Source organism: Coregonus clupeaformis, chromosome 15, assembly GCF_020615455.1.
Source record: "Coregonus clupeaformis isolate EN_2021a chromosome 15, ASM2061545v1, whole genome shotgun sequence".
Classification (NCBI taxonomy): Eukaryota; Metazoa; Chordata; class Actinopteri; order Salmoniformes; family Salmonidae; genus Coregonus; species Coregonus clupeaformis.
In genome coordinates this window covers 10763365-10777875 of record NC_059206.1, presented here as the reverse complement: position 1 = coordinate 10777875, position 14511 = coordinate 10763365, and the positions used below count along the sequence as shown (strand labels likewise).

The window sequence follows — 14511 nt, the reverse complement described above, 5'->3', positions numbered from 1 at the left end:
CATACTATAACACTATAACACTATAACACTATAACACTATAACACTATAACTACTATAACACTATAACACTATAACACTATAACACTATAACTACTATAACTACTATAACACTATAACACTATAACACTATAAATACTATAACAACTATAACACTATAAACTTTATAAATACTATAACCACTTATAACACTATAACACTATAACACTACATAAAACTATAACACTATAACACTATAACACTATAACACTATAACTACTATAACACTATAACACTATAACACTATAACACTATAAATACTATAACACTATAACACTATAACACTATAACACTATAACACTATAACACTATAAACACTATAACACTATAACACTATAACACTATAACACTATAACACTCTATAACACTATAACACTATAAATACTATAACACTATAACACTATAACACTATAACACTATAACCTATAACACTATAAATACTATAACACTATAACACTATAACACTATAACACTATAACACTATAACACTATATAACACTATAACACTATAAAACTATAAACTATAACACTATAACACTATAACACTATAACACTATAACACTATAACACTATAACACTATAACACTATAACACTATAACACTATAACACTATAACACTATAAATACTATAAATACTATAACACTATAACACTATAACACTATAACACTATAACACTATAACCACTATAACACTATAACACTATAACACTATAAATACACTATAACACTATAACACTATAACACTATAACACTATAACACTATAACACTATAACACTATAACAACTATAACCTACTATAACACTATAACACTATAACTACTATAACACTATAACACTATAACACATAAATACTATAACACTATAACACTATAACACTATATCACTATAACACTATAACACTATAACACTATAACACTATAACACTATAACACTATAACACTATAACACTATAACACTATAAACACTATAACACTATAACACTATAACACTATAACACTATAACACTATAACACTATAACACTATAACACTATAACACTATAACACTATAACACTATAACACTATAACACTATAACACTATAACACTATAACACTATAACACTATAACACTATAACACTATAACACTATAACACTATAACACTATAACACTATAACACTATAACACTATAACACTATAACACTATAACATACTATAACACTATAAATACTATAACACTATAACACTATAAACACTATAACACTATAACACTATAACACTATAACACTATAACACTTATAACACTATAACACTATAACACTATAACACTATAACACTATAACACTATAACACTATACTATAACACTATAACACTATAAAACTATAACACTATAACACTATAACACTATAAATACTATAACACTATAACACTATAACACTATAACACTATAACACTATAACAACTATAACTACTATAACACTATAACACTATAACACTATAACACTATAAAACTATAACACTATAACACTATAACACTATAACACTATAACACTATAACACTATAACACTATAACACTATAACACTATAACACTATAACACTATAACACTCTATAACACTATAACACTATAACACTATAAACACTATAAAACTATAACACTATAACACTATAACACTATAACATCTATAACACTTTATAACACTATAACACTATAACACTATAACCCACTATAAACACTATAACACTATAACTACTATAACACTATAACACTATAACACTATAACACTATAACACTATAAATACTATAACACTATAATATAACACTATAACACTATAACACTATAACACTATAACACTATAACACTATAACACTATAACACTATAAAACTATAACACTATAACACTATAACACTATAACACTATAACACTATAACACTATAACACTATAACACTATAACCACTATAACACTATAACACTATAACACTATAACACTATAACACTATAACACTATAACACTATAACACTATAATACACTATAACACTATAACACTATAACACTATAACACTATAACACTATAACACTATAACACTATAACACTATAACACTATAACACTATAACACTATAACACTATAACACTATAATACTATAACACTATAACACTATAACACTATAACACTATAACACTATAAAACTATAACACTATAACACTACTATAACACTATAACACTATAACACTATAACACTATAACTACTATAACACTATAAACTATAACACTATAACACTATAAACACTAAAACACTATAACTACTATAACACTATAACACTATAACACTATAACACTATAACACTATAACACTATAACACTATAACACTATAACACTATAAAACTATAACACTATAAACACTATAACACTATAACACTATAACACTATAACACTATAACACTATAACACTATAACACTATAACACTATAACACTATAACACCTATAACACTATAACACTATAACACTCTATAACACTATAACACTATAAATACTATAAACACTATAACACTATAACACTATAACACTATAACACTATAACACTATAACACTATAACACTATAACACTATAACCTATAACACTATAACACTATAACACTATAAACTATAACACTATAAACACTATAACCACTATAACACTATAACACTATAACTACTATAAACTATAAACTATAAAACTATAAATACTTATAAACACTATAACACTATAACACTATAACACTATAAACACTATAAATACTATAACACTATAACACTATAACCTATAACACTATAACACTATAACACTATAACACTACTATAACATACTATAATACATAAACACTATAACACTATAACACTATAAACTTATAACCACTATAACACTATAACACTATAACACTATAACACTATAACACTATAACACTATAAACACTATAACACTATAACACTATAACTATTTATAAACTATAAACACTATAACACTATAACACTAAAAACTATAACACTATAACACTATAACTACTATAATACTATAAACACTACAAATACTTATAAATACTTAACTATAAATACTATAAACTATAAAACTATAAACACTATAATACTATAACACTTTATAACACTATAACACTATAACACTATAACACTATAACACTATAACACTATAACACTATAACACTATAACACTATAACACTATAACCACTATAACACTATAACACTATAACACTATAACACTATAACACTATAACTCTATAACACTATAACACTATAACACTATAAAACTATAAACACTATAACACTATAACACTATAACACTTATAACACTATAACACTATAACACTATAACCACTATAACACTATAACCACTATAACTACTATAACACTATAAAACTATAACCACTATAACACTATAACACTATAAACACTATAACACTATAAACACTATAACACTATAACACTATAACACTTATAAAACTATAAATACTATAAATATGAAACACTATAACACTATAACCACTATAACACTATAATCACTATAACACTACTATAACACTATAACACTATAACACTATAACACTATAACACTATAACACTATAACACTATAACACTATAAACACTATAACCACTATAACACTATAAAACTATAACACTATAACACTATAACTACTATAACACTATAACACTATAAAACTATAAACACTATAACACTATAACACTATAAAACTATAACACTATAACACTATAACACTATAAAACTATAAATACTTTATAAATACTATAAAACTATAACACATAACACTATAAACTATAACACTATAACACTATAAATCTATAACACTATAACACTATAAATACTATAACACTAAAACACTATAACATAACCTATAAATACTATAAATACTATAACACTATAAATACTATAAAACTATAAAACTAAAATACTATAACACTAGAACTATAAATACTTATAAATACTTAAAACACTATAAATACTATAAATACTATAAACACTATAACACTATAAATACTATAACACTATAACACTATAACACTATAACACTATAACACTATAACCACTATAACACTATAACTACTATAACACTATAACACTATAACACTATAACACTATAACACTATAACACTATAACACTATAACACTATAACCCACTATAAACACTCATAAAACTATAACACTATAACACTATAACACTATAACACTATAACACTATAACACTATAACACTATAACACTATAACTACTATAACTACTATAACACTATAACACTATAACACTATAACACTATAACACTATAACACTATAACACTATAACACTATAACACTATAACATATATACTATAACACTATAACACTATAACACTATAACACTATAACACTATAACACTATAAACATACAACACTATAACACTATAACACTATAACACTATAACACTATAACACTATAACACTATAACACTATAACCCTATAACACTATAACACTATAACACTACAACACTATAACACTATAACACTATAACACTATAACACTATAACACTATAACACTATAACACTATAACACTATAACACTATAACACTATAACACTATAACACTCAGCACTATAACACTATAACACCCATAATAATTAATATGGTCAGAATAACTATGAGGTGAGGGTTGACCACTTTAGTCAGTGTTTTGCATAATTTGTCTCTTACACAACATATGTCTGTGAGCCCCTGCCCCACACAGCCCCACATGGTCCAGCACAGCTAGGGATGACCTATTTCAATGGGATGTTCTCCCCCTTGACAAAAGCTCTCTTTTCACTTCCATAATGAGAGGACAGGCCAGGCCATAGAACCAGAGAGAGAGAGACAGTGTGTAACGTTGTTCGTCATCTCGGCCCTGTCCTGGGCTGGAGTGGAGTAGAGAGGGTGACACTGTCATCCACAGTTAAGAGAAGGGGGTGAGGGGCACTACACAGTGTCACCCACAGAACAGAAAGAGAAGGGGGTGAGGCCGGGTCTCACGTGAACAAAAGAGAGGGGAAGAGCTCCTCTACTCTTCCTTTTCTCCTCCTCTCCTCTCCTCTCCTCTCCTCTCCTCTCCTCTCCTCTCCTCTCCTCTCCTCTCCTCTCCTCTCCTCTCCTCTCCTCTCCTCTCCTCTCCTCTCCTTCTCTCCTCTTTCCCAGGTTAGCAACAGAAGACTATCCGCCAGTCTGTGTGCCTGCTGTTACTCATACCCGACAACAGCCACGCCACCTTGTAAAGCGCCCCGGCCCAGACGCCTGCTTGCCCGTCAGTCTGCCCTGATGCTGATTGCAGTTTGATCAGTCTGGCCCGACTGGCAAGGCCTCAGTCACCGGACGAATCCCCATCACCGGAAAGACCCAGGCTGTGTCTCAAATAGCACCCTATTCCCTATATGGTGCATTACGTTTGACCAGGGCCCATAGGGAATAGGGTGCTATTTGGGATGCTGCTCCATCACTTCCCATCCGCTTTGTGTGCAAATCCCAGTTATCCCAGGAATGCTTGTAAAGGGAGTCTCTCTGCCCCATCCTTGCCTGACGGGTGTATAGTATAGTGCTGACATCCATATGGGCCATCAATAGGAGGAGGACTGCTGACCCTTTCTCTGTGTAGTATCACGTTCTGGCAACACTACCAACGGACGCTATTGTGAAGCGTTGATAAGCGCGGGAACGAGAAGGAAAATACTCTATGGTACTGTGTTATAGAAGATGAAGGATGAATACTGACACCTGCTACAGTGGTGTGTTAGAAAGAAAGGCTAGATGATTATACAAATGTATCTAAGCTTTTCCTTCAACATGTTCTATAGAACAGAACGCAATTTATACTATTAATGAAATAGTAACTGGCCATCATACTATTTGATTTTTTCAAATTATAATATTAGTGAAATAGTAATTTACCATCATAATATTTATTTTTCTAATTATACTATTAGTGAAATAGTAACTTACTATCATAATATTTATTTTTCAAATTATACTATTAGTCAAATAGTAACTGGCCATCATAATATGTATTTTTCAAATTATACTATTAGTGAAATAGTAACTTACTATCATAATATGTATTTTTAAATTTATATTATTAGTCAAATAGGCACTGACCATAATAATATGTATTTTTCAAATTATACTATTAGTCAAATAGTAACTGGCCATCATAATATGTATTTTTCAAATTATACTATTAGTGAAATAGTAACTTACTATCATAATATGTATTTTTTAATTTATATTATTAGTCAAAAAGGCACTGACCCTAATAATATGTATTTTTCTATTTATACTATTTGACTGATAGCATAAATTGAGAAATCCATATTATGATGGAGAGACAGATAGATATAGTAATGGTACTAATTAAATACTGAAACGCCATTTGACATTCTACTAAACAAAAAACACCTGCTCTCAAAACATCTTAACACGTTGTGTGTACAATTAAACGTTTTCACTACAAGAAGTTGAAGGTCGATGTTAAGTCCACCCAATGAAACAGACAGGACCCAGGTCATTCCATACATGTAATATCTTCTATATACGTGTTTTGTTGTTTAATAAAAACCACTCCACAAAACAAAGTTCCCTCAGAGGAAGTTATTTTGAATTAAATTGAACAGTCAAGTCTAGGCCCTCTGGATACATTAAACACAGAGATAGAACCGATACATAGTTCAGACAAACCTCCAACATCCAAAGCCTGCTAAACTGTAAACTCATTAGAGAACAATGTAGGATGATTTCACACACAACTACCTGTGCATTTATAAACCATTCAAACTGCCTGCCATCCTGTGCTGTCATTCCAGCCATACAGCATGGAAACACGGCTGCTAGCTCTGCGCCCGTAAAACAGAAAAAAAACAATTACTATATTTCATCTTAACAAACTGGTCGTCACAAATACAATACGGTATAACACACACAGAAAAACCCGTATGGTTAAAAATTACTTCTGCGTCAAAAAATGAATTGACCATTTTAACAATAGGAATGTTATTAACTAATTATAATTATTACAAAATGTATGATTATTATGATTATTATTATGTTGTAATGATTATATTAAATATCAACGTGATAATGTTTAAATAAATATCAACATTGTGAAATAAATTATAAGAATCACTCATTATAATAAAAATACATCTATATAAAATAGATGAGTATATCGCAATCAATAATTTTGATTGAAGTAAAAACCCACTCTTTCTTTTCAAATCAACGAAAAAATAAAAAAAATATTGTATTGTCTAACAAGATAAATAAAAGTCAAGGCAATGAAATACATTAATGAAACCCAAAAAATGTTTTATGGTGATTGTAAACATTTTCATTGTACATTTCATATTTTCGTACTTTCAAACATTTATTTATGAATAAGTAGCAAAAGATTTGGCACTAACCCTAACTAGATTCTGCAATGTAGCTAATTAAGGTAGAGAAATATTCAAATGTTTCTCTTAGCATAACAATAGAGACTGGGTAGAAGCAGTGGCTCTGTTTAAAATGGGCTTGGTGGAGAGAGAGACTGAGAGAGAGAGAGAAAGGCCTTTTGTTTTAGTTCTTCTTTTGTTGACTCATTAGCCAGCCGGTCTGTAGCGTTGCCCATCTCCTCTCTTCCAGAAGCTCCTTCAGACCAAGCACCAAGCCTAGCATGGAGCACTGGCTGACTGGCTGGCTGGCTGGCTGGCTGACTGGCTGGCTGTCTGGCTGGCTGGCTGACTGGCTGCTCTACTTTCTCTCTCCCCAACGCCGGCATGCAGACATCAACCCACCGCCACCGTTCTCGGGCTTAGACTTAGACCACAACGCTGCTGCAACGGCAACCTTTGTGGTTATTTTTAAGGCATGAAAAAATACAATCAGAAACAAGGCCACCTATCGATAGGGTTTCGGCAGGATGTGTGTGTGTGTGTGTGTGTGTGTGTTATTTTTTTTTATCCGTCGGCAAACGAACGGACAGCACAAACAACCCCAAGCAGCAAGATGCTTGGCACGGAATCAAGATCGGCACAAAGCGGCCATCGAGGGCCCGCTGTATACAATGCCCACCGTATCATCAAAAAAAAATGTGTACGGCATCCGAGCTCCCGTACAAAGACGGCCCTATGTTTATAAAAAAACGGGGCATAAACGCGACACAGCGTTTGCCAACATGGCCACCCTCGCCCCTGGGCACGGAGAGGAGAAGGCCCGGGCGGGAACATATGGATTCGTCCGGCAGGCGGGAAACTTCATCCGTCAACCGTTGGCCATTGTATGTGTGTGGATCTAGCGAGGAGCGGGAGCTTGGAACTGGGGCAATGATTGGATAAATGTTCCGTTCTGAACAGGCCCACATGGTAAATCATCTGCATTCAAAATACCAAGGCTTCATATTCTATACACTATCTGTAGGGGGGAGGGGAATTATCAATTTGTGGCTGGGTGTATATATATTTCTGAATTTGTAAAAATTAACTTGGGGATAATAACATCTCTATTCAAAAATTGGCCTCAAAATAAAAAATAAATCATTTAAAATAAGAAACATGCAAATAAAAACAAACATTATATCGGGAGCACCAAACATTTACAAATATATTACATTAAAATGTGTTATCATCATAAATAAAAAATATATTCCTGCTAAAAAGCAACAAAAAAAACTATTTGAGGATGCATATGCAATTTGCCTTAATACAAACAGGACATTTCATCAGTAGAGAACATCGTGAGGAGGCAGACCAGACGTGTTGATCTGTTGATATGAGTGAGCTTCAGTAGTGGACAGTGACCAGTAGACGACAGTGGATAGAGGGTTCGAGACACAGCAGCATGAGTACAGAGGACCTTCTGCGAGGCGCTGGCTAGTCTAACTGCTCTCAAATGACCTGCAGCTCTCTACTCTACCTTCCCTTCCTGTCTGATTATTATCAGAAGGCTAAGGAGCTGCATAGCATAGTTCAGGAAAGACAGACAGACAGACGGACAGACTGACCCTTTACACGCTTCTTCCCTCTCGTTTTATTCTCTCTCGCTCTCTATTTCTGTCTCTCCTTCTCTCTTTGGAATGTCGTCTCGCAACACAGGGAGCATTGTGGACCAAACAAACATTGTTCTCTCTCTCTCTCTTTCACTCTCTCGCTGTCTCTCTCTCTCTCTCTCTCTCTCTCTCTCTGTCTCTGTCTCTCTCTCTCTTTCACTCTCTCTCTCTCTTTCACTCTCTCTCTCTTTCTCTCTCTCTCTCTCTCTCTCTCTCTCTGTCTCTGTCTCTCTCTCTCTCTCTCTCTCTCTCTCTTTCACTCTCTCTCTCTCTTTCACTCTCTCTCTCTTTCTCTCTCTCTCTCTCTCTCTCTTTCACACACTCTCTCTCTCTCTCTCCTCTGTAACCTTTTTCCAGGCCATGATATTTCACAGGTGTGGAGCAATAACAACCCATATGTGTCTGTCTGTCTGTCAAAACATTACCAAGAGTCACAGCGCAACATTACCAGAGTCACAGCACATTTCAACAGAAATCCCCTTTATCATTTTTGAAGGCAAAAGAAAAGTCTAATCACAATATATGGAATAATATAATTAAAACTGTCTACAACAACTACAATTATTTTCTCAAAAACATGCTTAATATAGGCTGACATGCTTCTATAACAGTATTATACATATCCCTTTCAGGAATATCATCGGTAGATTTATACTAAGTTACAGTCAATCAAATTAGCCCTGTTCCTTTGGGCTCCCTTCCACAGTATTTTCATTATACCCCATTTCAGATCATTGAAAATAACGGAATCATCTATTACAGCATTACAATGTTAACAGCTGCAAATACGAACCAAATTATTATCATCAAACAAAGCTGGATATAGAGGTTTAATATACTAGACTGACCAGCGTGGGTTAACAACACGTAGATATAGAGGTTTAATATACTAGACTGACCAGCGTGGGTTAACAACACGTAGATATAGAGGTTTAATATACTAGACTGACCAGCGTGGGTTAACAACACGTAGATATAGAGGTTTAATATACTAGACTGACCAGCGTGGGTTAACAACACGTAGATATAGAGGTTTAATATACTAGACTGACCAGCGTGGGTTAACAACACGTAGATATAGAGGTTAAATATACTAGACTGACCAGCGTGGGTTAACAACACGTAGATATAGAGGTTTAATATACTAGACTGACCAGCGTGGGTTAACAACACGTAGATATAGAGGTTTAATATACTAGACTGACCAGCGTGGGTTAACAACACGTAGATATAGAGGTTTAATATACTAGACTGACCAGCGTGGGTTAACAACACGTAGATATAGAGGTTTAATATACTAGACTGACCAGCGTGGGTTAACAACACGTAGATATAGAGGTTAAATATACTAGACTGACCAGCGTGGGTTAACAACACGTAGATATAGAGGTTAAATATACTAGACTGACCAGCGTGGGTTAACAACACGTAGATATAGAGGTTAAATATACTAGACTGACCAGCGTGGGTTAACAACACGTAGATATAGAGGTTAAATATACTAGACTGACCAGCGTGGGTTAACAACACGTAGATATAGAGGTTTAATATACTAGACTGACCAGCGTGGGTTAACAACACGTAGATATAGAGGTTTAATATACTAGACTGACCAGCGTGGGTTAACAACACGTAGATATAGAGGTTTAATATACTAGACTGACCAGCGTGGGTTAACAACATGCTGGTTGTTGAAAAGGTGCACCTTCTAAACTGTCCCTCTCTCTCCTCTCCTCTCTCCTCCACTGTGAAACACAGCCAACATTCTATTTATTTTCCCTTTGTTTCTTTCTAAGCAGATAAACACAGACAAAACCCACCGCCGGGCATTAAACACAACAACAAATCCCACAATTAAGAGTAGCGTTAGCACGAAATGACAGCCCGAGACCTATCCCTGAGAGCGCCTGATAAAATGTAACCTAGCTCCTGTCTGTCGATGACTGGAGTTAGAGACAGTTGACTTACCGCTTTGCCGTTGTAGTAATACATTAAAGAACCTCCAGTCATTCCTGGGATCGTGTAGGCGCAATACATGTTGTTTTAGTCGTTTTACCCCTTTACTCTTCGGTAGCACTCTAACAACTTCAACTTCTAACTCGCTGTCCCCCCTTTTTTTTTTCTCACAACAATTCCTTCAGTGTCATTTTCCCATATGGCCAGGCCAAGCATGGTGGATATGCAAAGCAGGGAGAAACCATTTCTGACGTTGGGCTATGGGAGGGGAGGAGAGAGGGAGGGAGGGAGGGAGGGAGGGAGGAGAGAGGGGAGGGGAGGGACGAGAGAAGGATTGACGCGATTCTCCCTCTTCATGTGGCCCTCCCCTCCCCTCCCTCCTCCCTCACTCACACACTCTCTCTCACTCTTTTCTCTCTCTCTCACACACGCCGACACACTTTTATCTATCCATAGTAAATCTGGAAGCTATAGATATCCATGAAGCTACGTAGGTCGGCTCCTTCGAAGAGAATCAAATATTAACTTTTCCCATCCACAGCTTTTATGACTACATGCTTTCATTCAACTGTTTCTGCCCCCTTTTTAACTCTGTAATCTCCCTTCACACTGTACCTCATAAACCAGCAGCTCTCTGTCTTCACACTGTACCTCATATATCACCAGCTCTCTGTCTTCACACTGTACCTCATATATCACCAGCTCTCTGTCTTCACACTGTACCTCATAAACCAGCAGCTCTCTGTCTTCACACTGTACCTCATATATCACCAGCTCTCTGTCTTCACACTGTACCTCTTATACCAGGAGCTCAATACAAACACACACACACACACATTGGTTGGGCTCTGGGTTGAGAGTTGATAGAGAGAAAGCGAGAGCAAGAGATAGAGAGAAAGAGCGAGGGAGAGAGGGAGAGAGAGAGAGAGAGAGAGAGAGAGAGAGAGAGGTTAGTCGTAGTAGAGACAACCATTATAGAGTTGAATACAAACACAGTTAATAGACTCCCCCCTTTTTTGCTTTAATTTGATTAAAAAGCGAGTGTCATGAAGGGAATGGTATGATGCACATCTAATAACTGAACCATCTGTCTGGTGAGCTGGCTGGCTCCCAGCATTGGGCTGTATGCAGCAGCCAGGCAGCAGCATGAGGACTGGACGAGAGAGAGGAGAGAGAGAGAGAGAGAGGGGGAGAGAGAGGGAGAGAGACAGAGAGAGAGAGAGAGAGAGAGAGGGAGAGAGAGAGAGGGGGAGAGAGAGAGAGAGAGAGAGAGAGAGAGAGAGAGAGAGAGAGAGAGAGAGAGAGAGAGAGAGAGAGAGAGAGAGAGAGAGAGAGAGAGAGAGAGAGAGAGAGAGAGAGAGAGAGAGAGAGAGAGAGAGAGCGAGAGAGCGAGAGAGAGAGAGAGAAAGAGAGAGAGAGAGAGAGAGAGAGAGACAGAGACAGAGAGAGACAGAGCAAACGGACTACCGCTGCTTTCTAGCCGCTTGGTCAACAACCATTGTGAGAAAAAACAAAGATATATAAATAAATGATTTGTATAAAATCTAAAGGGAACAGCAGGAGAAGAGAGGAGCCAAGGAGAAGTCCTGGCAGGCTGCACCTGCGCACAGGACAGGCAGAGGGTTGGTTGGGAGGTGATCGATGATGTTAGGAGCTTCACAGAGCCTCTCTCTTCACTCAGTCAAAACTCTCACAGACCCACACAGCCCTTCAGAAGCAGAGCACCAGCTATAGCCTCAGCCCTGGACACTCTCTATGGCACCACCACACTATAACTTGTAAACCACAATAATATAACTTAGAACCACCACAATAGAACTTGGAACCACCACAATAGAACTTGGAACCACCACAATAGAACTTGGAACCACCACAATAGAACTTGTAACCACCACACTATAACTTGTAAACCACAATAATATAACATAGAACCACCACAATAGAACTTAGAACCACCACAATAGAACTTGGAACCAGCATAATATAACTTAGAACCACCACAATAGAACTTGGAACCAGCACAATAGAACTTGGAACCACCACAATAGAACTTGGAACCACCACAATACAACTTGGAACCACTATAATATAACTTAGAACCACCACAATATAACTTGAAACCACCACAATAGAACTTGGAACCACCACAATAGAATGCGGAACCACCACAATACAACTTGGAACCACTTTAATAGAACTTAGAACCACCATAAAACAACTTGGAACCACCATTATAGAACTTAGAACCACCACAATAGAACTTGGAACCACCATAATATAACTTAGGACCACCACAATATAACTTGGAAGAACCACAATAGAACTTGGAACCACTACAATAGAACTTGGAACCACTGCAATAGAACTTGGAACCACCATAATAGAACTTGGAACCACCATAATAGAACTTGGAACCACTATAATAGAACTTGGCACCACTACAATAGAACATGGAACCAATATAAAAGAACTTGGAATCACCATAATATTACTGAAAACCACCATAATTGAACTTGGAACCACCATAATAGAACTTGGAACCACCATAATAGAACTAAGAACCACCATAATAGAACTTGGAACCACTATAATATAACTTAGAACCACCACATTAGAACTTAGAACCATCATAACAGAACTTGGAACCACTTTAATAGAACTTGGAACCACTATAATAGAACTTAGAACCACCACATTAGAACTTAGAACCACCATAATGGAATGGCACTCTCCCACCTTTAGACGACTGAACTACGGACAAGGTGGAAAGATGCAACAAATACCTTCTACAGAAGAAGAATACAGGCCCAGCTATTGTAACAAATAAAATACAACCAGAATAACTGGAGACTAACCACCATGATGCAGTAATATGAGAGAATAAAACCCAGACAGAAGCTGAACACACAGATCTGGCCCCTGATGCTACCTCTGAGGATCTATATCAACTTAACAGCTACAGCTGGGTATGTTGAAATGTCACACAACAGTCCAGTATGTCTAAACTAAATGTTTTTGTTAATTATTTATCAAATGGAATTTAAAAAACACATCTTCACCTTAGATTCAATAACATTTTGCAATATAATTTATGGTTGACAATAGAATACAAATGTACCCCACAATAAAATGACATTATAACTCACAGTCAATGTCAACCAAGTGATAACAAACATGAAAATAATATTAATAAAACACATTTCTGTGGAAAAATTATATTCCTACAAATATACAACACCAGTTTTACTGTTTTTCTCCACTAAAAGGAGATGGTGGTTGTGTTGTGTTTGGGGGAGTGAGGGTAGGAGATAGGAGCGATGGGTTTGTTGGGGAGTGGGGAGTGAGGGTAGGAGATAGGAGCGATGGGTTTGTTGGGGAGTGGGGAGTGAGGGTAGGAGATAGGAGCGATGGGTCTGTTGGGGAGTGGGGAGTGAGGGTAGGAGA

The 14511-nt window shown here is 35.6% G+C and overlaps 1 protein-coding gene across 11 annotated transcripts in view; it reads right to left on the bottom strand.

The window, feature by feature from the left end:
* Nucleotides 1-14511, bottom strand: part of LOC121581840 (transcription factor 4) — a 340785-nt gene that overhangs the window by 101010 nt on the left and 225264 nt on the right. For 2 of the 11 annotated variants that reach the window (XM_041897203.2, XM_041897208.2), the window contains exon 1: nt 11080-11301. The exons of the other annotated variants lie outside the window; for them this stretch is intronic. In XM_041897203.2, the coding sequence (XP_041753137.1) occupies nt 11080-11148 (69 nt within the window). In that variant the 5' untranslated portion in view covers nt 11149-11301. Of the gene's footprint in view, nt 1-11079; nt 11302-14511 lie in introns of those variants that run through there. 11 annotated transcript variants of the gene reach the window in all.